Source organism: Perissodus microlepis, chromosome 3, assembly GCF_051167445.1.
Source record: "Perissodus microlepis isolate ML-2025 ecotype Zambia chromosome 3, ASM5116744v1, whole genome shotgun sequence".
Lineage (NCBI taxonomy): Eukaryota > Metazoa > Chordata > Actinopteri > Cichliformes > Cichlidae > Perissodus > Perissodus microlepis.
Window position 1 is genome coordinate 25,946,260 of NC_140463.1, and position 25,218 is coordinate 25,971,477.

Sequence of the window (25,218 nt, forward strand, 5' to 3'; positions counted from 1 at the left end):
TTTTTTTTTTTTTTTTTTTTTGTTTCTGAATTTTACTTTCTAGTCTCTAATGCCAGTCATAGTTTTTCCTGTCTTACTTGAGCCCCAGTTCAGTTTGTTTTAGTTATATATATATATATATATATATATATATATATATATATATATATATATATATTTATTTATTTATTTATTTATTTTTTTTTTTTTTTTTTTTTTTTGAAGGCAAACCATTTCTCACTCACCATCGATAACTCCACAGTTTTCCCTTCTCCTCAGGTTAAGAGCCTTGGTGTCATCCTAGACAGTTCACTTTCCTGTAAATCTCACATCAATAATCTCACCTGTTCTGCCTACTTCCATCTACGTAACATTAACAGATTGCTTCCTTCTCTTTCCACCCAGTCTACGTCCATTCTTGTACATAGTCTTGTTACCTCCCGTATTGACTACTGCAATTCTCTTCTGCATGGTCTCCCCCAAAAATCCCTCCATAAGCTTCAACTGGTTCAGAACTCTGCTGCTCGCATTATCACCAGAACCCCCTCCTACCAGCACATCACCCCTGTTCTTCAGGAACTTCACTGGCTCCCTGTGAAATTCCGGATAATTTTCAAACTTCTTCTGCTCACCTTCAAGGCCATTCATAACCTCGCTCCCTCTTACCTTTCTGACCTGTTAACCACCACTTGTTCTGCCCGTTCACTTCGTTCTTCTTCTTCTATCCAGCTTACTGTACCTTCCTTCCGCCTCACCACCATGGGAAGCAGAGCTTTCAGCTGCTCTGCTCCCAGGCTGTGGAACTCTCTGCCCCCTGAAATAAGAAATATTGGTTCTCTCCCCCAGTTTAAATCCCAACTCAAAACTCATCTGTTCAAATCTGCATATTCACTGTGAATCCACTGTTTGTTCATTTTATCTTGTGCTTTTATTTTATTGTTCTTATTCTGCCATTGTTTTACTAAGTGTTTTATCCTATTGTAAAGTGTCCTTGGGTGACTTGAAAGGCGCTCATAAATAAAATTTATTATTATTATATTATATATAGATATAGATATAGATATATAATCTCCACACATTCTCTGTAAAGTCAGTTAAGCTCATGCAAGTTCTTGCAGTTCACTTTAGTTCAGTTCACTTTGTTTTTGTTTTTATACCTCCAGACAGCAGCAGCAGACATCTCAGGGAACATAGTAATGTGAGATAAAGACTATGCAATATTAGAAAGGGAGCTGATAATGGTGCTTCTGTGTCTGCTTGCTAGATGCTTTTTTTTCCAGGTTCAAGCATCTACTATGTTGTTATTCTTGGATCTTTTTTTAGTTGTCATTCTCAGGCCTTTACAGTTTTATAAGCACTAGTTGGGCTTTTAGTCCAGATTTTTATATTGATTGATATCCAATTGATATTGATATCTATTGATTTAAAAAAAAAATCTGATATCAGCCGATATTTTCTGTTTTGTTTTTGTTTTTTCCCTTTTAGACACACAAAACATAAACAGAGTTCCCTCACGTTTGTTATGTGTAGTCATTTATGAGTCCTTACGGAGATATTATGACTCACAGCTCTGCTCGACACCGCTTGGATCAGCTGGGTTGTTGTTTGTGGTGTTCCAAACACGAGTTGGACGAGGACGAGTGCCCCCTCTGGTGCACAACCAAAACTACAGTCATAATGTGTTGAATGGTGTTTCTCTCATCTCTCTTCATTTATCTATCTCTTCATTTAAAAAGCAATACTGATATATCAGCTGTTACATTGTTGAGGTTGTAATTAATGTTCCTGACAGGGATCAGTGGGCACATTAAGGTGAGGATGAAGACTCATTCATCGCCATTGTTCTGAACCATGCTGTAGCATGTTAATTAAGTCATGAAGGCATTTGTAGAGGGTGATCTTCAGCATGTACTTCCTTTGTACTGTATGTTTGTGTATGGGTTTTTTGTTTTTGTTTTTCTTTTGCCTTTTTAAAATTTATTCTTTGCTTTGTTTTTTTTCTAAATCCAGAATTGCTACTTTGGTTTGAACAGGAAGAGCAGGGCACCCGCTGGGCGTGGGTTCATGAGGGGAACATTAGTTATGACGACTCATGCTAAAACTAATGCTGAATTCCTATGCAACAAATTCCCACACATGAACTAGTGAGAGTGGTTTTCACCGGACACAAAGAAAGGTCTTCTACAGCTTTTTTGCCCAGACTGTTCATTTTCTAGGAAATAAAAAGGGAAATGCTATTTTTAGATTCTTGAGATGTGCTCATGCATGTCTCAAGTTGAAAAATGCATTTTTAAATAGGTTTTATGGCTCTCTGGGCTGTTAAGCTCTCCATTAGTTTTTCTAAGTGAGAACTTGAGGCCAGAGTGCTCCCCTCAGGGCTAGTCAGCCAATTGAGCAACAGTTGAACTTCACCATTATTGCGGTTAGCAGAAACTGAGAACAATAAGAGGATTTTATGCTGTTGTGATTGTAGCGCATGTTCCACTTCCCTTACTGCCACATCAGTTCTGAACTGATTCACTTCTTTCCTTAATCACAAACCCCTTCACGTGCACAGATATGTGTATTTTCAGAAGAATAAATAGAGGATAATGGTAAACAGCTTCCATTTTACTGATGTGACTGTGCAGGTGTCAAAAGGGGTTATAACCGTGCAGAGATGATCCGGTAAAGCTCTTGCATAGTAGTAAGCATGGCCCACGCTCTTTAATAAGCTTCCATAAATAGATATTAAGCCAGTTAATCCGACTGAGTTTCGGTCAAGCTTTAGTGATGCTGCGGTGGCCGTTTGTGAGTCTGTGCAGAAATAGCACAGCAAGCGTGTTAGAGGAAGAAAAATGCTGTTGTAGAAGTAAATGAGCCAAAGTCCTGAAAGACAGGAGGTGTGGAGAGTTATTTTCAGAAAGGTCATAGACTCTGTGATCCATTAATGTTGACACCGATAAAGTTCCCTACTGAAGCATGCATATAGTCCACACACTGCTACATCTGGCTCCAGTAACTTTCTGCTCCACTGACTGTACGTACACACACACACACACACACACACACACACACAGAGTATCATACTCAGGTGTGGGCGGAGGACCTGTCCTCTTGGAGCCACACACACAGCTGTGTTCCCCTGTGCTGAACTGGGTGTGGATTATAGAATGAAGTTGAACAGCTGAGCACAGAGAGGACAGCAGTAAGAGCTCACATGTGTCTCTGGACAGCTTTTAGTTTGGCTAAGAGGAGGTTTTCAGATCAGTACTGGCGTAGATAGGAGCGTATAGAACTCGATGGATATCCACCAATATACTGTCAAACTGCAGCGTTTAATACAGAGGCAAAGAGTGTTTGAACATGTGTGGAAGGAGGCACGGCGGCACTTTTATTTGCAATAGTAACATACTTGGTGACAATAAATAGTGGATTGGTGTTCAGATGCATCTCCGTCGGCGGAACGGCAGGCTGCGACAGTAGTTCTCGTTTTGCTCTGCTGCATCAGTGATTTTGGCATAGCGGCACATAAACATTAACTTGCTGCTGAGAGACTCAGCTAAATGACATCCTGCTGACACGGGCAGAGCCGAGCAAGCTTTCAAAATAAAAAAATCTTAAATGACTCACGCAATTTCTTGGGTTGCAGTTTAAATACCTGGCAGCACACCCAAATAAAGCCTGTTTGTGGGGAAACAGAAATGTATACTTTCATATTTGAGGAAAAACAAACTTGGGACTGTATTTGTAAGTCGAGTTGGCTGTTCGGTTGAGAAGTGTCTGACCTGAGTCACATGTTGTTGTCTGAATCACTGAACTTTTTTAAAAAGAGCAGCATCATCTGTAAGCTGTGCACACCAAGGCTGGTCTCACAAATGACGCAACAACAAAACTAACCACATGGAAGCAGGTGGTTTCCCCGATGCTCTCAGCTCTGATGCTGACTGTCAGTGATGTTGGCCCAGACAGTGCTGCAACCTCTGCTATAAGCCAGACACCCTGTCCTGTGACAGGATTTAATAATTATGCTAGAAGATGATGGATAAGTTTTTCTATTAAAGCAAATGATTTTGCACATTTAAAAAGAGTTTATTTTTTTTAAGAAGGCACACAGTGTGAGTAGGTATCCTGTCTTGATGGTGGATGGCTATGTTAAATATGTCCTAATTGGTCCCTGTGAGCCAAAAGCTCAGACTGCAGACTGCCCTAGATGCTGGTTTCAGGGGTTTTTTCTACTCTTGGCTTTGTATGATGTCACAGTTTACTGTGTAAACCTGCTGTTCAAACCTGTTTGTGAGGGCCAACCAATCAGAATCCCAATAATGTTGGCTTAAAGAAGTGTGTTCAAGACAGTCCTGATTAACAGGTTAAGTGCTAAACATACTGAGGCTACATCCACACTAATGCGTTTTGTATGAAAACACATCGTTTTGGTCTGCCGTCCACACTGAGACGCCGTTTTCCCCGAAGGAAAATGCAGCGTTTTGAAAACGCTCTCGAAAACGCATACATTTGAAGAGGGTGCTTATGCGCCGCAGAGTTGACAGCGAAAACTGAGACTTTCGAAAACGATGACGCATGTTAGTCATGTGATGCAGTCATGTGACCAATTAAACTAAGATAGCGGAGGGCATTGTACAGCAGTTGTTTTGTTTGCGCTCAATTTTGACAGCCCTATTAAAGATTAATATCAGTCTGTACACGCTTCAGATAGCTTTTCTTCAAATTCTTTAATTCTCACTCGCTTTTGCAACTTTGTACTTTTGTGTTACTCACAGCAACAACTCCACCTCATTGTTAGTCCATTTAAAAACTCGGTGCTTTTCCTCAACATTTTGCTGCGACGTTTCAGAGAGCCGGAAAGTAAATAAACAGCAGACAGAAATGAGGCAGGTGGAATCTTCTTGCGTTTCACGCATATGCAGGACTGGAACGTAAGCGTTTTCATCCGTTTCAATGTGGACGCACAACTCTGTGAAAACGGCTGAAAACGCTAGTGTGGACGCGGAGCGTTTCCAGACGTCAACGCCATTTTCAAATCTATCCGGGCGAGTGTGGGTTTGTTGAGATGTGGAGCATTCACGTTTATCTGTGTTCATCTGACATGGTTCAGTTTCTGTGTGTAAAGAGCCGCATCATGAAAATCAGGAGCACGCATTAGATGACCTGCCAGTTAACGTTTTTTATGAACAAATGGGCGAGCTACCTGATTAGCTCGTTAGTTAAAATCTCCCAGCATGCCATCGTGCTTCAGCTGTTGATTGTTAGGAGTGAGGTTTTGCCTGTGTTGAGTCAGTATCACACTCGGTATCTTTGGCCAAATGTAGCACTGCGAACAGGATGGGAAGTTACCACCCACCACACAAATGCTGGCTTTTTTTTAAATTTATTTCCTCCCAGGGATCGTTGATTTATTTTTTTCTTTGGCACGTAACCAGCCGATGTTCTAAAATAGACAGTGAAAGCTGCTGATGCAGTTTTAGATTCACCAGCTAGTGTGAACTCATTCATAGAGTAAACACTGAAAATGAATCATGCTCTCAAACCCCCCCCCCCCACCACCACAGTTTTTACAGGTGTGAAGAGGTGGAAGTTTGCTGTGTTTACAGGAAAATGAAGTAAATGTAGGAAGATTTGTTATTTATTTATTGTTATTATTTCAGTTTGGGGTACCTTTACATGTATTTAGGGGGAATCCACACCGTTATTATTTATTTTGCTATTGGGATGTTACACAAGAAGGGAAAACTTGTCTCATCCCTCAGTCTCTGGTTTTCTTCTGAGTGCCCTTCTGTGAAGCGTGTGACCCTTGGCTGCTGTTAGCGTGAGTGTGGCGTAGCAGGGAGGGGGAAGTGATGCTGCTGACTCAGGTGCTGCCGATGCAGCGGTCTGCACCGACGGGAGGAACCGAGCCAGCGACACGGGGTCGCTGCATCAAACTGTGTCTGTGAGGGAAACAGCTGAAAGTCGACACCACCGAGCCATGATGACAGCGATTTAAAAAAAAAAAAAAAAAAAAAAAAGGCTTCCTTTGTGCTCAGTCATATTCATGCTGCATCACCCTTTACTTTTCTTTCCCTTTGTTTATAATTTCTCTCTCTGTCTTTCTTTTATTGGCTAGGTGAGGGAAATTCGAAAACCTCCAGTGTGTACATCAACAGCAATCATCAGGTGGACGATGACGACTTCTACGACAAAAACCTGGCCTTGTTTGAGGTACAAAACATTTCAGCCACTCTTTCTAGTGGCTGTATTTGCTGCTTTCTTATAATGTATTCACTCTTATGGTTTTATTATACAGCACAGGGCTAAGAATAGAAAATGATTTTCTTTATGGTTACTGTTTATTTGATGAATGTCTGCTAACTGGAGCCCAGAATAACCAGCATGTGGCTGGTGGGTGTAGATCATTTCAGGTTTTATGGCTTACAGAGTTCCTTCTTCTCTCTCCCACTTCTTTATCTACCAGTTCAGTATGCCTCTTTGCCTCCTCTTCTTTCATAGCTTCTGTCTGTTGCCTTTCTCCGGTTGTCATTTTATCTTTCTTTCACTTGTTCTCCTATCTTTACTTCATCTCTGCCTCACAGTAATTTCTGCGTTTCCTCCTTTTTTAAAATTTGCCCCATCTTTACTCCATCTGTTTTAATCTCTTTCTCGCTCCACCATACTTCATTGTCTCCTCTTTTTCTTCGTCCTCTACCCACAGGAGGAGATGGACACTCGGCCGAAGGTGTCCTCTCTCCTCAGCCGCCTGGTCAACTACACCAACCTGACTCAGGGGGCCAAAGAGCATGAAGAGGCCGAGAGCATCGGCGAGAAAAAGAAACCCAGCAAGGTACAAACGAATAAACCTTGAAACACACGTAAACACAAGTGTGACCTCGTAAAACATTGAATCCCTTTAGTGTTTTAATGAGATTCACTGGATGGCGAGACATGTTGGGCAATTTGCCCATATGCAGTGCACAATTCCAGCTGTACTTTGTCTGGCTGAACAATGATCTTTTACTGCAGTGTCATAACCAGGATGAGCCCTGGTTGTAGCAATGGTGTAGTAAGTACAAAGTTGATCTAGATGACAGTAACAATCCTCACATGGTCACTAGTTCATATGTTGCACCTGAAACAATAAAAATAAAGACACCCATTTGTTCATCAGTTTTTGATGCCCTGTCCTAGAAAACACTCTTTCTGCCGCCCTCCTGACTCACTGCCTCCAGCTGAAATTGCGTTCGGATGTAACCCTGGTGTGGAGCCCAATCCTTCCTGATAAGGCGCTGGCTGGCCCAGATAAGAACTGCCTGTCTGTTTTGGTGGTTTGAGAGTAATTGCACGTTTGCCGGATTGCTCGGACACATTTGCCAACAGACGGCAGGGAAAGTTAAACCAAAACATGTTTAATCCTCCCGTCTGGACCCCACCGTGTGTTCAGTACAAGCATCAACATAAGTCTGGTACAGCAGGGAGGAGCCGTGCAGTGATTTCAAGACCTTACCTGGAAAGATGACAGTGGAGCAGGGCTAGTTTAAAGACCAGCTTTAAGAGATTAATATTTGGATAAGAAAACATTTGAATGGAGAAGGAGCAGCGTTAATCCCAACTGGACCAGAGTAGAAGTGATTCATGGGTCTCCATGTATGTGTGCTTCCTGCAAGCAGATGTACAAAATGTTAAAAACATGGGTTTCCTAAAACATGGGTTTTAGGACACTAGGGTCATTCCATATAAAATCAGACACATATGGGAATAAATATTTGCCATCTGCCCCGTCACTAAATGAGGCAATTTGTCTGAGTTACATACACATGGATTTGAGGGATTTTTTTTGATTGTTTGATTGTTTGTTTGTTTTCCAGCAGTTTTGAACCATTTTTGAGCTAGCAGTAAGACATTTAGGCTCTGTTTAAAAGCTGCAACCAAATCCATTTTACACCCACTCCAGGTCTCATGATATACAGCTAGACTCTTGTTTTTGTACAACATGATGTTTTTTCTGAACTTTGTGTGTGAGTATCATGGCATAAATCATTTCTATAGGAAAACTTCTCCGGTTGACTGTCTGTAGAGTATTGGGCCCAGGCATTAGTACTGCTTTTTGGGTAAACCTTCAAAGGCCACGTCACCAAGTGGGACAGGTGGCAGGTCAAAACATGTTGCAGCGTATGAAAGGTCTGCTTACAGCAGAATGTAGATCATTCAGAATGTAAGCTTATTGGCTAATTACAGTATCTAATATTAGCTTTCTCTTTCCTCTGATGAATCTAATGTTTTTAGCAGTTAAAAGCATTTGGTTGTGGGGCTTGAGCCTGTCCCATCTGTCGGAGGGCGTGAGAGGCTGTTAAGGGGCAAACACATTCACACCTACAGCTAATTTAGAATCACCAGTTAACCTAACATGGACTGTGGGAGGAAGCTGGAGTACCCCGGGGGAGCCCACACAAATGAAGTTGTTGAATAATGGCTAAAACGATGTTCATCAAAAGTCTGAATTAACCTTTAGTGTAACATCAGTTTAATGTGTTTAGTTTCGTTTTATTTACATATGAAGGTAGTATGATGGACTGAAATAAATGAACAAATTCCAAATGAGCACCTCAGTGTAACATTACGTGCTGTCTTTGGATTTCGTTTCTGCTTAAACCTTTTTTCTTCTGTGTAATCTTCCAGTCGCCACAGATGGGGACGCTGATGGGCGTGTACCTGCCTTGTCTGCAGAACATCTTCGGCGTCATCTTGTTCCTGCGGTTGACCTGGGTGGTGGGAACTGCCGGCGTGCTGCAGGCCTTCTGTATTGTTCTTATGTGCTGTTGCTGTGTGAGTATTGGGTTATTAGCAAACAGCCCCAAGGAGACAAAAACAGGAAACCTTTCTAAAACACTGCCGTCTCTCCTCTCCAGACAATGTTGACCGCCATATCAATGAGCGCAATCGCAACCAATGGAGTCGTACCAGGTATTCCTTTATCTTTGTTTTTTCCTTCATTCTGTGGACACAGTGGCCCAGGGATCCTTCCTTGTCTTTCTGCTTCTTCCTCCTCATCTTCTTTACTTTTCCCTCCTTTCCTTCCCTTTATTTGTTCTTCTCTCTACTCTTTCCTCCCCTCCTCATTCTTCTTCTTCCATGTTTTTTTCCTTCCCATTTATCCACACTTAGAACCAGTATGAAGAGCACAATGGGTACTGTTAATCTATTAGATTAAGCTTTACACAATGATTTACATAGATTAACTTTACATAATGAATGTAAGTTATTTCTTAACTTCATATTATTCATCCTGTAATTTATTTACGCAAAGAAAGAAAATGCGCTCTTTATAAAAAGCTATAAATCCAGCAGGGTGCTGAGTTTAGGGTCACCTCTGTGTTGTCTGCTTCAGTGTCTCTGAATCGAAGTGTATTTCCACAATAAATCACATTTTTATGTGGACACTTTGCAGTGGACTGAGTCTGGTGGCCTCTGTGGATGTTGTGTTGACTTTTGTAGTTTGTCTTTCCCGGTTGTCCTTCTCATTTTCCAGCTTTGGGCGCGCTGACGCCGTTTTGCTAACGAGTGTTATTTCTGTGTCCCGTCTCTCCCTCTGTCTGCTCTCCCTCTCTGTCTGTGCCTTCATTAAAAACCTAGAATACTTATCTGCCATTGACCTTTTCTCTCGCCAAAATGCCTCGAAGCGAATATCCTGAATGTCAGAGTAGTTTGATTAACTGACTTATTTTCCAACAAGAATGCCACAGTTTGATAATTGAATGTAGAACGAGAAAACCTCTGTAAAGTAGAAAATTTATCTCTAACAAGTTCTGACTCTCATCAGGCATTTTACCCCACGCTCTGTCTCACCTGAGCAGCTTCCAGCTGTCATGCTTTCTATTCTCAGATGGTAGCGATTAAAAGTGTGTGTGTGTGTGTGTGTGGAGTTTACTGAGGTCAGGCTGAACAAGTAATAAAGTGTTTGGGTTCTCAAATACAGCTCAGCACTAAAAATCACAGTCTGTGCAGACATAGTGACCTGAAAGTCCAGCAGGTTTTGTGGCCTCGCTCAGGAACATCTCACATTAAATATGTCTAAACCTACCACATTCATATTCAATTACATTTTTTTGTGACATCGACCCTGCTGTGTGTTCCTTTTTGTGTGATGTTCAATGCTGCTGTTTGGAAACCAAACACCGAATTATGCTCGCAGTCAGCAGAGTATTGGTATCTGCTCTTACTGCCTCATTTGTGTTATACGTGGTTCAAATGGTATCAGCAAATAGCCGCCGTTTGCCTTGGCACACTCGGAGTAGCAGTTGTGTAAGGGCAATGTTAATTTTACCGTAATGCGGGCTGGGCTGTGTTACCCGAGTGTTGGCTTATTCACGTACAGCCTGGTGCTCGATGTCAGAAGGTTAACGTTGGATGCATTAAGCTCGACCTGGTCCAGCACTTGGAGTGAGCTGAGCAGCTGCTGCCGTGTGCATTTGCAGATGCCGTTTGAATGAAAGCCCGCTCTGTCTGTATTTGTGTCACATAGAACATTATGCTTACTTCTACAAGCATAGTATGACTCCTCTTTTCTCCCCTTTTGCCTCCCAACATCATAATGTTACTAACCATCCACCGCCTCCGCTCTTTCTCTTTCTTTGTCCACCCTTCTTTTCTCCCCTCCAATCTGTTTCTGTCTTCATCCCACTTTTTTCCATCCCTCTTTCTCCCTCTTCATTTCCACTTCCTCCAACCCTTACGTACACCTTCCTCCTCCTGCTTCTTTCCTCCTCCTCCAGCGGGAGGTTCCTACTTCATGATCAGCCGCTCTTTGGGTCCAGAGTTTGGGGGGGCGGTAGGCCTGTGCTTCTACTTGGGCACAACCTTCGCTGGAGCCATGTACATCCTGGGAGCTGTCGAGATCCTTCTGGTGAGTTGCTTTGTTTGCTTTGTTGTTGTTCCAGTTAGCATCGTGTTCTCCAGACTTTTTTCTGGATGTAAAGGCTTATGTTGTGATCATTGAGTGACTCTATACCGAGACCAGGTAGCAACGACTCATTGCCTTCACTATATGTGGACCTCACAAAACCCATAAGCTCAGTTATTTTAAATAAACATGTGACCTGAGTTAGGGACACAAAAGGAGGCTGACCAGTTTTATTGACAGGCTGATATTATTTATATGTGTCATCTGATTGGCTGATTTGCACTAAACGCACTTATATTACTGAACCTTCAGATAAGTGAGGCCTGCTTCTTACTCTCTTCCCTCTCCCTCTGACAGATGTACATTGCACCCAGAGCAGCGATCTTTGAAGGTGAAGGAGCAGCCATGTTGAACAACATGAGGATATACGGCTCCATCTTTCTCCTCTTCATGGCCTTGCTGGTTTTCGTGGGGGTCAAGTACGTGAACAAACTGGCCTCCGTCTTCTTGGCCTGTGTCATCATCTCCATTTTATCCATCTATGCCGGAGCGCTGGTTTCTGCCTTCAGCGTGCCGGATTTTCCGTGAGTCCTGATTATTTGGAAAAACACAGAGCTGACCGATCCTTTATGCGTCACATTTTTGACTGACTGGGCTTTCATCCACAGCGTATGCATGCTGGGAAACAGAACTATCAACGCCCATGATGTTGTTGACAACCACTGTAGTAAAACTGTCCTGGTTAAAGTTCCAGCTGAGAAATTAGACAGCAACTTCACGATTAACGGTGGGTTCAGATTTCCTTCTTTCTGTTACGAGTCATGAGGAGTAAGAGTGTCTCTCTGAGTTACTGAAACGCTGTTTTTTTTTGTTGTTTTTTTTCTCTCTCTGATAGAAAACAGCACAGTGGGCCCCACTTTTGACCCCAGCCATGTCCCAGAGGTGATGGTGGAGAAGACCACACATCTTTGGAAGTTATTTTGCCATAACTCACAGCTCAACACCACCTGTGACGAATACTTCACTTCAAACAACTTCTCTGAGATTAAAGGGATCCCTGGACTGACTAGTGGGGCCATATCAGGTAGAGTGCATGCATGAGGAGTGCAGTGATTCTCTGAATGAGAGATCATATAAAATATGGACACGGCCATTGTGATATCACCCACCTGTTACGAAGCCAAGCTGAGTGTTTTACCATTGCCTCTTTGTTTGTTTGTTTTTTAAATCTGATGAGGGTGGTCATTAGCCAAGTCTGGCTGTGTCCATCTTCTTTTTAGTCTGTGGTCTCCATGGAAGTTCCAGGAAAGTCTGGGATTGCACTGTTAGTGTTGTTTCTTGGCTGAAAGCTAGAACCTCACTTATAGCTGACCAGTATGAAATTACTTCTTATTTACTGAGTGTGCATTTTAAAAAATATAATCGATTAAAACTTTAAACCGTCACATTTAAACAGGTGTTAAATTGTTGTGCTAATGTTGTTTTTGCTAAGTGACAGTAAGAAGGATAAGTAACCAGTATCTCTCCCTCTGGCTCAAAATGTATTCTTGATTCTTCCTGATTAAAACAGGAAGAACTTAGTATTGATGTTTTCCCTTGTAGCTATTAACTTAGCTTGAGCAGCTGAATGATGGAATAACAGGAGTAAAATAAATATGGGCTCAAATTGTGGTCATAAATATTTTGTACTTGTAAATCAGGATTTGTGTGTGTGTGTGTGTGTGTGTGTGTGTGTGTGTGTGTGTGTGTGTGTGTGTGTGTGTGTGTGTGTGTGTGTGTGTGTGTGTGTGTGTGTGTGTGTGTGTGTGTGTGTGTGTAAAAAAGATTTGTGTGTGGACTTAGCCAAAAAATACGCGTGAAACTCAAGTTACAAGTATGAATTTTTACCCGGTTTTTCTTCCTTTCATCTGATTGGCCAATGTTATGTCAATCACAAATTTAACTATCCAATCAGAGAACAGGTGGGTTTGGCTATTGGAGGGGTGCTTTATGGAGTCCACACACAAATCTTTTTTTACACACACACAAATTCTTTTTACACATACAAAACTGATTTACAAGTACAAAGTATTTATGACCACAATTTGAGCCCATAAATAAATCCTGACATACTGTGTTCTGTAACAATAATGGACCTCAGCTGGCCTGATGCAGCAGAATGCTTTAAAAGCAATCTGGTCTGAAGTTATGTTGGTGCTTTAAGGAGAAAGATAAGAAATCCAGTTTTTATCCCCCAATATGTGAACACGCCAAACATCTTAGATGAATAAAATGAACATAATATCACAGACAGGACAGAATTTCTAGGTAGAGCTGAGAGGCAGAAGGCTTCACAGCTCACAGAAATGAGAATTTGAAGGTCCAAGTCTGAGGCCATGGCCCTCAGGTGGAAGAGAGTGGAGTGACCACCCCAGGTCAAGGACGAGTCCCTCCACTGCCCCAAGTGGAGGAGTTTAAGTAATTTGGGGGTCTTGTTCACGAATGAGGGGAGAGGGATATCGACAAATGAACCACATCACTGCACTGCTCTGTTGTAGCAAAGAGAGAACTCTATGTAAACGTGAAGCTGCCAGTTTACTGGTCAATCTTTGACTTTACTCTATCTTAGAGAAAGGGTGAAGAGTCCAGTGATCCAAGAGGGGCTCAGAGTAGAGCCACTACTACTCCTCATTGAAAGAATCCAGCTGAGGTGGTTCAGGCATCTCACTAAGATGCCTCCTGGCTGAGGTGTTTTGGGCTCGTCATACCGGAATGAGGCCCCGGGGCAGACCCAGGGCATGCTGGAGAGATTACATCTCAGCTGGCCTGAGAATGCCTCAATGTCCCCCTGGATAAGGTGGAGAAGTGGCTATGGAGAGGGAGGTTTGGACTTCTTGGCTAGGGCTGGCGCCCCTACAACTGAGCCCTGGATAAGCAGCAGTTGGAGGATGTTTTATCGAAGGAGACGGAGGCAGATATTATACCATCTTACTAATGTTACACTAATTAGGGCCTCTAAATAAATGTGAATGTGTAGGTGAATGTTTATCCTCTGCCAATGTCAATGACTGATCTTACATGGGTTTTTTTTTTCTCCCTCTTAACAGAGAACCTGTGGAGTACATACCTCCACAAAGGGGATGTTTTGGAGAAAAGATCCCTCCACACCTCTCAAGTTGCACACCCAGCCTCTGATCGCTATCCGTACGTGTTTGCTGACATCACCACCTCCTTCACAGTGCTCGTGGGCATCTTCTTCCCCTCAGTCACAGGTACAGACGCCCCTAGAATACTAACTGGGCTCCATTCAGTGTTAATTCAGAAATATAAGCATATAAGAAATTTAAACCTAATATTGGCTTGGTTCAGTGATGAAAACGGATCATTGACAGGAAAAGCGCTGTAGGCGTGATATTGATTCCCGCTCACGGTGCAGCTGCTGATTCAGGATCAAACCTGTCAGGCATCTATTCTTGGATTTCTGTTTGTGTCTGTGCAGTTGGCTTTATTTTCACTTTTTAGCTTGAAAACACTTTAAAAAAGAAAAATATGGAGATGGATTCTCTTTGATTTGAAATATTGATCACACATTTCACTCACGAGGGTGTTTATTAAAAAACTGTGGTATATTCAGTGTAACATTAAAGTTGATATTTTAAGCACAAAGCTGTTGAGTTATCACTTATCTCCTCTTCCTTTGAATGATTTTGTTTCTCAGGAATCATGGCCGGCTCCAACCGGTCGGGGGATTTAAAAGATGCTCAGCGCTCCATCCCCATCGGAACCATCCTCGCCATCCTCACCACCTCTTTAGTCTGTATCCTTTCATCGGACAATTTGATTGAACTTTCATGCACTCAAATTCAAAAGCAACTCAAAGCACAATTTAAGATGCTACAACACAGTTCTGAAGTTTTTAACCTAAATGCTGATCATGGAAATATTTAATGAGAATAATGTTGTGTTGTTAGTGGATTAAGTCTGTCCACCTGTTTTATTTTCATGCTGTCTGTCCACCCTTACATCCATCTCTGAGAATACCTTGAATTGTGTTTTTTGTTTTTTAAAAGGTGGACTGATTGAAATTTGCTAATCAAAGGTTAAGATCAAGGTCAAAGGTCGAAAGTTCACCTTTAGTTTGCTCACCATTCTCGCTGTTACCCCATTAGAGCACTTCACTCCCAGACTGCAGCCTTACTTGTTGTTCCTAGAGTATTTAAAGGTAGACTGGGAGGCAGAGCCTTCGGTGTCAGGCCTCTCTTCTATGGAACCAGCTTCCAGTTTTGATTCAGGAGACAGACACTATCTCTGCTTTTAAAACTTAAAACTTTTCTTTTTGAAAATAAAAAAATTATAATTAAAAAGAATTATAGTTGGGGTTGGATGAGGTGACTCTGAATCCTCCCTTAGTTACTCTGTAATAGTCCTAGGCTGTTGTGAGCTTCCCGTGATGCACTGAGTGTTTCTTCTTCACTCATCTTTTTCACTCTGAGTGTTGGCACATGACTCGGCATTTAATTATTAGTTACTGTTAATCTCTGGCTCTCTTCCACAGCGTGTTTTTTGTCCTGTCTTCATCCCCTCAACTGGTCGTGTCTGAGGGTGAGGTGGAGATTTCTTCCTGTTAAAAGGGAGTTTTTCCTTCCTATTGTCCTCAGGTTCTTGTTTATAGGGGGGCATCTGTGCTACTGTAGGGTCTTTATATTACAATATAAAGCACCTTGAGGCGAGTGCTGTTGTGATTTGTGATTTATGTGGAGAGTCCACAGAGACTGGATGGCGTATCTCGACTGGGCAGTGGAGGCGTATGACTGAGAGGCAGTTCTTCGAATTTTCTCAGCACAGTCCGATTTTCGTGGCACTGAAAGTACTTTGTATTGTTTTGTTTTGTTTTTTTCCTGACCTGCTGTTCATCCAGATCTGAGCAATGTCGTGTTGTTTGGAGCCTGCATCGAGGGGGTGGTCCTCAGAGACAAGTCAGTACACCTGCTCTTGTGTTTGTATTTGCATGTGTTGTGTTGTATGTGAGGCAGAAGGACTTTGATGCTTAAACTACTTCATGTGTTGTTACTTCTGCAGGTTTGGAGATTCAGTTAAAGGCAATCTGGTGGTGGGGACTTTGGCTTGGCCCTCGCAGTGGGTCATTGTGATCGGGTCCTTCTTCTCCACATGTGGCGCGGGCCTCCAGTCTTTGACTGGCGCTCCACGACTCCTGCAGGCCATCGCCAAAGACAACATCATCCCCTTTCTCCGGGTTAGAGCTCCTAGTTTTCAGTTTAATTACAGGGACTGTCCAAGCACTTCTCCTTTATTCTTGTTGTGCTCAGGATTAACTTAATGATACTGTATGAAGAAGAGATCCCTACTAATGTTGAATTACTGATGTATTTATGCTGCATACTTCAGTTCTTTCCACTTGCATACAGAAACATCTTGCAGCAGTGTGCAAATACCTTGATGGAACTGTGGTGCTTTAAAATGCTTTAAAGTGATGGTGTTTTATGTTTTCTGTCATGTACAGTGTGACCCATTTATTTAGGTAGTTTGAGTGTAATTTGTAGTTACCTGGAGATGCTGTATTCTCTCCAATTCCTGCCTTTCACTGAAGCTTTTGATTATTTCTTTGATTCTCAGTGCTCAGGCTATTGCCTCCTTCCACTCTCTATGTAATAACAACCCTCAGATTTTATTTTTTCATTTGCAGTACCTGGCATTTCCTTGAACATAGTGTGATTTGCTGGGTCTGTGTGTGTATATTTGAACTCTGTGTGTTTCTGGCAGGTGTTTGGCCACGGGAAAGCTAACGGGGAACCTACGTGGGCTCTGCTGCTGACAGCTCTGATAGCTGAGCTGGGGATTCTCATCGCATCTCTGGACATGGTGGCTCCTATTCTGACAATGTAAGATGCAGTTATGTTACATGTGTGTGCATGTGCACACTTAGTCTGCCTTCATCACCTCAGTTTTAATCTCCAACCCTCTTTCCAGGTTCTTCCTCATGTGTTACCTGTTTGTGAACCTGGCCTGTGCCCTTCAGACCCTCCTGAGGACACCCAACTGGAGGCCTCGCTTCTCATACTACCACTGGTACTACCAAAGACTCACTCTCTCTCGCTCTCTGTCGCTCCCCCACTTTCCCCCTCTGACGTGTGCTCTGCTCATCTGTCCAGGAGCTTGTCCTTTCTGGGGATGACTTTCTGCCTGGCGCTCATGTTCATATCCTCTTGGTACTACGCAATCGTTGCCATGGTGATTGCCGGGATGATCTACAAGTACATTGAGTATCAAGGGTATGTTGCCATGGAGATGTACTCCCTCCACATGATTGTGCATGTACAGACTGGTGTGTAAACATGTCTGTTTCGTGTTAACATGTTTATTTTATTTTCAGGGGAACAGAGGAGTGTACAGTGTATACTGTTTGTGAATAAATAAATATACCTGTATGTTCTCTTATATTTTCTGGGTGTGGTTGTGTATCAGGGCAGAGAAGGAATGGGGAGATGGGATCCGTGGTCTGTCACTCAGCGCTGCCCGTTATGCTCTGCTGAGGCTGGAAGAAGGACCACCGCATACTAAAAACTGGAGGTATTGAAATGTCTCACATACACAGGATGCAAGTTGACCTGTTAGAAGTTGGTGAACTGTTTGCACTTAAGTTTGCGTGCAGTGCTGGGAGTAAAGCTGCAAGACATCATCAGAATCTGCGTCACATTTAGCAGTATAAACAAGAATCCGATGATTTTAATGTGCCAAGTCTCTTTTGGTGTGCAGTACTAGGTATAGCAGATCAGTACATTAAGCACTGCAGGTCACTACTGTCACTTTCAAACAGATCTGGGAGAGCTCCAGGTTGCTGGACACTGGTTTTCTTTCACAAATAAATTGAATTTCAGTTTGTTGCTATGTAATTACATTTTGACATGTTAGCCAGCTGTGAGGTCTCCATGTGACTTTGTTGGGTCTCTTTATGTGCTTCAAATGATGCTGACTGAGCTGAACTGACTGCATCAAGACAGGAGGACGGGGGGTGAGCGAACTCTGAAAATGAGTTGGCTCATAGTGGTGCTGTGGTTTCACAACTGGGGAGATGCACATCAGGCTAAATGAAAGGCCTATTTATTATCCTTTCCAGCGCTTCCATCATGTCTCACAGTCCTCAGCTGATGTTTATCAAGTTAGCATTGAATTATAGATGACCAATTCTCCATTTACTTTTATTTTTTTTATCTGAGCACTTGGCTGTGAAGTTTTCAAAACCCATTCAAAAATGTAGACAGCATAAAGACAGACAATCTGAGGCTCTGCTGTCACTAATATTTAGGAAGAATCCACTAACGCACACACGCTCTTGTTCATCGCCTTGTCTGTCCGTGTCCAGGCCTCAGCTTTTGGTGTTACTAAAACTGGACGAAGACGCCCACGTCAAGTCTCCTCGGCTCCTGACGTTTGCCAGCCAGCTAAAGGCGGGAAAAGGCCTGACCATTGTTGGCACTGTTGTCCCCGGGAACTACCTGCAGAGCTATGGAGAGGCGCTCGCTGCTGAGCAGGTAGGGCCGTTTGTTATTGATGGGTGGAAATGTATTTGCTTTCAGATAATGTGGAGTTGGACCTTTTATCCTTCTTTCCTCAGACTCTGAAGCACCTGATGGATAAGGAGCGCGTGAAGGGCTTCTGCCAGTGCATCGTGGCTCAAAAGCCACGTGATGGGATCAGCCACATGATCCAGTCGAGTGGCCTGGGAGGAATGAAACCCAACACTGTGGTGATGGGCTGGCCTCACGCCTGGAGGCAAAGCGAGGACCCACAGTCCTGGAAGACCTTCATCAGTGAGTCAAGAGAGGACAGCAAAGCGGTTAATGGGGTTGTTTCAGAGTTAACAAGCTAACGACGCCCTCTTTCCTCCTTCCAGACACAGTGCGGGTGACCACAGCGGCCCACCTTGCGCTTCTGGTGCCCAAAAACATCTCCCTGTTCCCTAGCAACTCCGAGCCCTGCACAGAGGGCTACATCGATGTGTGGTGGATCGTCCATGACGGCGGGATGCTGATGCTTCTGCCTTTCCTCCTGCGACAACACAAGGCAAGAAAACAAAGTGTTGATCTTAAACTCTAACAAAGCCTTTAAAGTTTCCGCTGAACCCTCTGCTCTGTCTCTGCCCAGGTGTGGCGCAAGTGTTCAATGCGAATCTTCACAGTGGCCCAGATGGAGGATAATTCCATCCAGATGAAGAAGGATTTGTTAACCTTCACCTATCAGCTACGCATCGATGCTGAGGTGGAAGTAGTGGAGATGGTACGCACAAAAACCCTGAACGTCTCAATTAGCTTTATATATCTATATATATCTATATATATAAAAATATCTGATTTGAATCCAGCTGATCTCCCTTTAAGGTCATCCTGTTAAGCACTGCTTCAATTACATTACCGGGTCTGACCACTTGCACTTTGACTGAAATATTCACCTTTTATGGCTGCACTGGTTCGCCGGCTGAAACATGTAGATGCATAATTTTTTACAGCCTTTAAGATTGAATTTATGTTGTTGTTGAATCACAGATTTTTACATATAAAATAAACAGGTAATACTTTCAGTGTCTTGACTAAAGAGATTCTACTGCCTATCAGCAGGAGGTGTCTCTCTCTGCACTTCAGAGTCCACCAGAGTTTTGTGTTGAGGCCTCTGGTGGATTAAATTCTTTAAACATGAAAACAAAAAGAAGGAACCTGCTTTAAATCCCTTCGGGCACTCCCCCTTTCTTCCGCAGTGCAAAGACATGCGTGTTATGTTAATTCTAAACTGGATGAAGTTCTTAAAGTGTATAAACTGAACCACTGTGTGAATATAAGGTTAAATGTGGACCTGAGATCTCAGTAAAATATAAATTCCAGTCTGATTTCCACTAATCTCTACAACAGCTGTTTTCTCACCTCTTCTGAGCATGTCCATGTACCTCTTCTCAGCACGACAGTGACATCAGTGCATATACCTATGAGAGGACGCTGATGATGGAGCAGAGGTGTCAGATGCTCAGACAGATGCGACTGTCTAAATCTGATCGGGACAGAGAGGTAGGTGTGGAAAGCTTACAGTGGGGTTTCGTGTGGTGTGAAAAACGCCCGTAGGTTTGTTTAGGGTTGATTAGGAGTTTGAAACTTTATGCAAGCTGGGTCTTAACAAGCATTTGTTCACCACTTTCACCAGGAGAGCCCTAGCAGTAGCAGCAACAATGGTAGGCCAGAGGCAGGTGGAGCTACAAGGTCTCAGGTGAGGTTAGAGGTCAAGGTCAGCTGTGAGTTCATGACTTGGGAGGAGTTTAAGGAAATATAGAAATAATTTTTTTTGTTCTGCAAAAATAAGCTGGAAAAAGTGGAGATCAGGTTCCCAGTACAGACGCCATGTTTTGTCTTTGAGGTCACCGTTTTCTTCCAGATTAAATCAGATTTAAGGAGAAAGAGCTCAGTGTTAAGGTCCAAAGGTTGCTAAAGAAACTAAAGTGCAGTGTACTGAGGTGATAGCAAAGAAATCCTGGTGGGTAACACTCATGGTAAGGGACACGGGCTACTGACAAAAAAAGCACTGCAGACGGTAACTTGCATTGAGATGATTGTTAAATGTTCATGTCGCCTCCTTTTGACTCTCATCTCCTCAGAGGGTACGCTGGAGTTTTGATGATGTAAGTTTGCGCAGTAGAGAAGCAACAGCTGTCTGAAGTAGAGCAGATTAGACTCTGTAGAGTAGCCTGCAGTCAGGACACGCTGTCAAAGTAAAGAGTGAAACCCTCTGAACAGCTGTGAGTGCAGCTGAGCCCTTCAGATGAAGAGTTGAGAGGGAAAAAAGCGATGTGGTCACCGTGACGTCAGCCGTCGGTTTGTGAAGTGTCTTCACGAAGCTGGGACTGAAACTGCAAGCATACGCTCCTCTCACGCTCTTAGAAACAAAATTTACACAGTGAGCTGAACTCAGGGTCAGGAGGTGTCGCCCCCTGCTGGCATTTAAGAAAAACAAATCAGATCTTAGAAACTTGAGCTCTGACTTCTCTTTTCAGACCAGAGGAGTAACTTAAATGTACACCAGCACTATCACATTCACATGGAGCAGCTTTAATGTAACTGCAGCTTTAATTTTTGAAGCCTGTGCCTCCTAAAAACACTTCCATTACATGTGATGTTATCGTAATGTTTGGTGTTGTCTAGTGTTGATGCAGCAGTCCAGCATGATTTTCCTCTATGGGGAGACACAATAAAATAATGTGATCTTAATAATTACAGGATGGTGGGGTGAACTTTTTCCAGGGTTCTTCATTGGGGTGTGTGAAGGAAAAGTTTGAAAACCCCTGCTTTAAATAAAACACTGAATTGTTACAGAGTGAATCCTTTGGCCTCCCTAATGTAGATCAAATCCACATTTATTTCACTGTCAGTCCAGTTCTTTATCTGAAGGGTTCAGTTATTAATGCTAACATGTGTCAGATGCTTCTTCCTTTAACTGTTCTGTCATCTTTGTTTCCCTCTACCCTTCACACTCATTCTCATTTCAGATTTTCAGAAGCTTTTTGTCTCGGGCCTTTTTTATTTACTGCCGTGTCCCTGTAGTTGTGCTTCAGTGCCCACCAGAGTAGATGCAGGCTGTGTTTGATTTTGGGGAGTTAGGTGACCTTGTGTTTTCTGTAGGCGTATCTTTCCCCCAGGTACAAAAGTCCTGGACCCTTCACACCAAACACCTCCAGAGGAGACAGAGACAGACAGGTACAGAGAGACGGAGAGAAGCAGGAGTCAGGAATGACTGTAGAAAAGAGAGGAGGTTTGCCAATGAGGTGGAAGAAAAGGCTGGAAAAAGAGATGAGAGAGAGCGTGTTTGTGTGTTTTCACACGCCAGGCCCAGCTGGTGAAGGATCGTAACTCCATGCTGCGTCTGACGAGCATCGGCTCAGACGACGAAGATGACACGGACGGCGGCGAGCGAGACCGGGCAGCGAGCGGCGGCGGCGGCAGCTCTGAGCACCACCGCCGCATTCAGATGACCTGGACCAAAGAGAAGGCCACACAATACAGAGCGACGCACTCGGGCTGCTCCACCCCCGAGGGCTTCAGGGACATGCTGAGCATCAGGCCGTGAGCAGACACAGCAGGTTTCTCTGTGACACTGAGATCCGCGCTAACCAGGTCCTTTAACGCATCTCATTTTTCCTCCAGGGACCACTCCAACGTCAGGCGAATGCACACCGCCGTCAAACTCAACGAGGTCATCGTCAACAGATCCCACGACGCCCGGATCGTCCTGCTCAACATGCCTGGACCTCCCAGGAACACCGAAGGAGATGAGAACTGTATCCTTAACCCTGAGTCTGCACCAAATTAGATTTTAGACGCTTGTTTTTGCAGTCACTGAGTGTACTTTTGTTACAGCAGACACCTTTATGATGGCTTAAACAGGGTTTAAAAAAATGAATTAAAAAATCACTAAAGCCTTAAAGACGAAAGCAAATTTAGTTAAATTTTGCTTACTAACATGATTATTAAAACGTATAAGCTTTTCATTTATTTAAATGAATTCATTTATATTATCAAAGTAACATAGTATGAGAAGTTCGTTAATTCAGTGAGCAGACATGGAGTTCCTGGAGGTCCTGACAGAAGGATTGGAGCGTGTACTGTTGGTGAGAGGCGGAGGAAGTGAAGTCATCACCATCTACTCCTGATTAGACAAGCACAGGAAGCCAGCATCAAGCAAGCAGCCAGTCGTGCAGGAGAGAGCAGAGTGAAGACGATGGGATCTGGGGAACCTGAAAAAGAGCGATTGTCGATTGTCACACTTCCCTGTCGTGGCGCTGGTTTCCATACCACATGCTGTCAAAGCTACAAAAATGCCAACACAATTCCAACAAGGAGCAGAAACAAAAATAATAACAAGCTGTGTGTGTGTGTGTGTGTGTGTGTGTGTGTTTGTTTGTTTGTTTATGTTTGACTCACCCACCCGAGGGTCCTCTGACTCGATGAGGAAGGGAGCACTGTGGTTTTAGGAGCGATTGTGTTTGGAGGGGCGGACCACAGAGGCTAACGGTGAGAGGCTGCGGAGCGGCCGACCCGCTGATGAGACTCAGGGTTGCTTTTTGTACAGAATGTAATTTGGAAGCAGACAGCAGTTTTCTGTCAGAATCGAGTATGGTTTTCTTTTTGTTGCTTCTCACAAACACATCTGTTTACTCTTACCAGCGTATCGGTACTCTTTATTTTCATATCCAGGAGTATTTGCACACAACTGACGAGAATCTGCTTTATTAAGACGCACTGACAAGGATTTATTTTTTGATTTTCGCTGCTACTACTTAGAATTTAGTCACAACAGCCTTTAATATAAAAATGTTGGGTGTTTAAAATTCAGACATCTTACCTCAAAAATGAATTTATTCATATCAGATGAATATTTTAATAAATACAGCATATTAAGACAGAATTTCAGGCTATAAATATAAAATTTAAATAGATAAGAAGTAGAAATTCTGATAAGGTCTATTTATTATATTGGCATTCAGCAGGACTATGTTGTGTAAAAATTTGATAACGCCTGAGTTTTATTTACATTTTTAAAAATCAAATAAAAATTCAAAGGTACTTTTTCTAAATTCCTGTATTTTAAAAAATAGTTTGAAACATCAAAAATTAACTAAAGTGACAGCCACGCAGGCCTTGTGTTGCAGGGTCAGTGTAACCTTTATTAATTATTACTATTATTATTATTTCTTTTTACTGTGGCGCCAGGCCAAAGGCAATGCACGTTGAGGAAAGGGGGGTGGGACTAAAAATAAAAGCGGCACCTACCTGCAAACATCCCACTGGTGAAGTGCTGCCCCCTGGTGGTAAGTTTTAGCTCATTTTTGCAGAGGGTAATTACAAGAATTTCCTCTTCAGAACTTCCATAATTGGAAGAAAACCTGTCAGAGCTCAGTTTAAAATCACAAGGTTTATTCCGGAAACACATCAAACCTTGCTGATACAGCAGTGTCCACTTCTTCTTTCTTTTTTTTTTTTCTTTTTTTAATTGCTTAAAGAGGATTTCGGTCTTTTGCACCACATTCACAGCTGTGGATGTGACACCAAAATGAAACCAGTGCAAAGGAAATGGTCAGAGGTTTTCTCTCTGCTCTCTCGTTTTCTCTCAGGCCCACGCTGGACTGCACCTGAATAGTTAGTAAGTTATTCGACGTTAGCGTAGAGTTCAGTTTAGAGATGGGGGGGGGGGCTGGGGACAGTTTTCGGTTGTTGCCATAATGACCTTGTAAAGGGAAACAGTATTGTGGAGACACTGGACCATCGTGGAGAGGACCACCACACTTCATGTGTATACATTTTTATGTGTGAGTGAAGCCCATTTGTTCGGCTGTGTGTGTGTGTGTGTGTGTGTGTGTGCGAGAGAGCGAGAATGTGGGCTCACAAGCTAAAATGAGGAGCTCTGAACTGCAGGTGTTTGATTCCACTCTAACGCTTTCTTTTTTCTTTTTTACAGTGTTACCGTGCAGGGTTGTTCTATGTTCATTGTTATTTCCTAAACATTGTTTTTTTTTTTCTTGCTTGTACATAAAAATGAAAAATCCCAAGTTTTATCTTTTTTTAATTACATTAATATAAAAAGGAATAAAAACTTTGCTTGGAAAAAAAATAAGAATAAATAAAACAGTTTTGAAAAAAAAATGTGCACAAACTGTGATCTGTGTTTTATTGTATATTTGATGATTGATGGATTATTTTGCCTGTTTATAGACAGACACATTTATCAAATCTTTTTATGTTTTGACTTTTTAACCGTAGACATTTCAGTGGACTTTAACAAGAACAGCTGAGCAGATGATTTTAAATTGATTAAACTGAAATGAAGATCTGTTTGTCCAAAGAAAAAATTATTTGGACATAACCTGCTTTCTTTTTGCTCATTTTCAGTCACATCCTTGTACCGGACCATTTTCAGAGGAATGTTTATCACTCCACAAAACACTCACCTATGAATGATTCAAGCCAAAAAAGGCACCTAACTAAAGGGATGAACTAGTGTATCTACTGACTACCTGTCAAAAAACGCATCACTGGTTTTCATTTTTTCAGCCAAATCAGTACCAAATTTAACAGTTTGACATGTTTTTTAAACTATACAACTTATAGAAAACTACAACTGGGCATGAATGATATATTTAAATAGGCTGAATGTAGTGCAACCAGCATGAACCAGTGCAAACTGGATAGTGCAATGTGCATATGACCTGAATGACATAACAGTGGGTTAGTGTTCAACAGAGTGACAGCCCGGGGGAAGAAAGTCTGTGGCGGCTGGTTTTAGTAAAGAGCTCTGTAGCACCTGGCTAAGGGCAGCAGCTTGAACAGTTTGTGTCCGGG

At 42.6% G+C, this 25,218-nt stretch overlaps 1 protein-coding gene across 5 annotated transcripts in view; it reads left to right on the forward strand.

Annotated features, from left to right (window-relative positions):
* The window catches only part of slc12a6 (solute carrier family 12 member 6), a 30,743-nt gene extending 6,356 nt beyond the window's left edge, over nt 1-24,387 (forward strand). For 3 of the 5 annotated variants that reach the window (XM_084923704.1, XM_084923705.1, XM_084923703.1), the window contains 26 exons: nt 6,083-6,177; nt 6,668-6,796; nt 8,629-8,775; nt 8,859-8,913; nt 10,722-10,852; nt 11,207-11,433; nt 11,518-11,636; nt 11,745-11,933; nt 13,936-14,100; nt 14,547-14,645; nt 15,747-15,804; nt 15,908-16,082; nt 16,610-16,728; nt 16,817-16,915; nt 16,999-17,118; nt 17,312-17,416; nt 18,210-18,378; nt 18,462-18,657; nt 18,741-18,910; nt 18,992-19,123; nt 19,795-19,902; nt 20,036-20,098; nt 21,505-21,579; nt 21,710-21,945; nt 22,027-22,160; nt 22,441-24,387. In XM_084923704.1, coding sequence (XP_084779830.1) covers nt 6,083-6,177; nt 6,668-6,796; nt 8,629-8,775; nt 8,859-8,913; nt 10,722-10,852; nt 11,207-11,433; nt 11,518-11,636; nt 11,745-11,933; nt 13,936-14,100; nt 14,547-14,645; nt 15,747-15,804; nt 15,908-16,082; nt 16,610-16,728; nt 16,817-16,915; nt 16,999-17,118; nt 17,312-17,416; nt 18,210-18,378; nt 18,462-18,657; nt 18,741-18,910; nt 18,992-19,123; nt 19,795-19,902; nt 20,036-20,098; nt 21,505-21,579; nt 21,710-21,945; nt 22,027-22,160; nt 22,441-22,532 — 3,407 coding nt within the window. In that variant the 3' untranslated portion in view covers nt 22,533-24,387. The remainder of the gene's footprint in view (nt 1-6,082; nt 6,178-6,667; nt 6,797-8,628; nt 8,776-8,858; nt 8,914-10,721; nt 10,853-11,206; nt 11,434-11,517; nt 11,637-11,744; nt 11,934-13,935; nt 14,101-14,546; nt 14,646-15,746; nt 15,805-15,907; nt 16,083-16,609; nt 16,729-16,816; nt 16,916-16,998; nt 17,119-17,311; nt 17,417-18,209; nt 18,379-18,461; nt 18,658-18,740; nt 18,911-18,991; nt 19,124-19,794; nt 19,903-20,035; nt 20,099-21,504; nt 21,580-21,709; nt 21,946-22,026; nt 22,161-22,440) is intronic. The other 2 variants (XM_084923706.1, XM_084923707.1) reach the window with 2 other exon arrangements.
* The last annotated feature ends 831 nt before the right edge of the window (nt 24,388-25,218 follow it).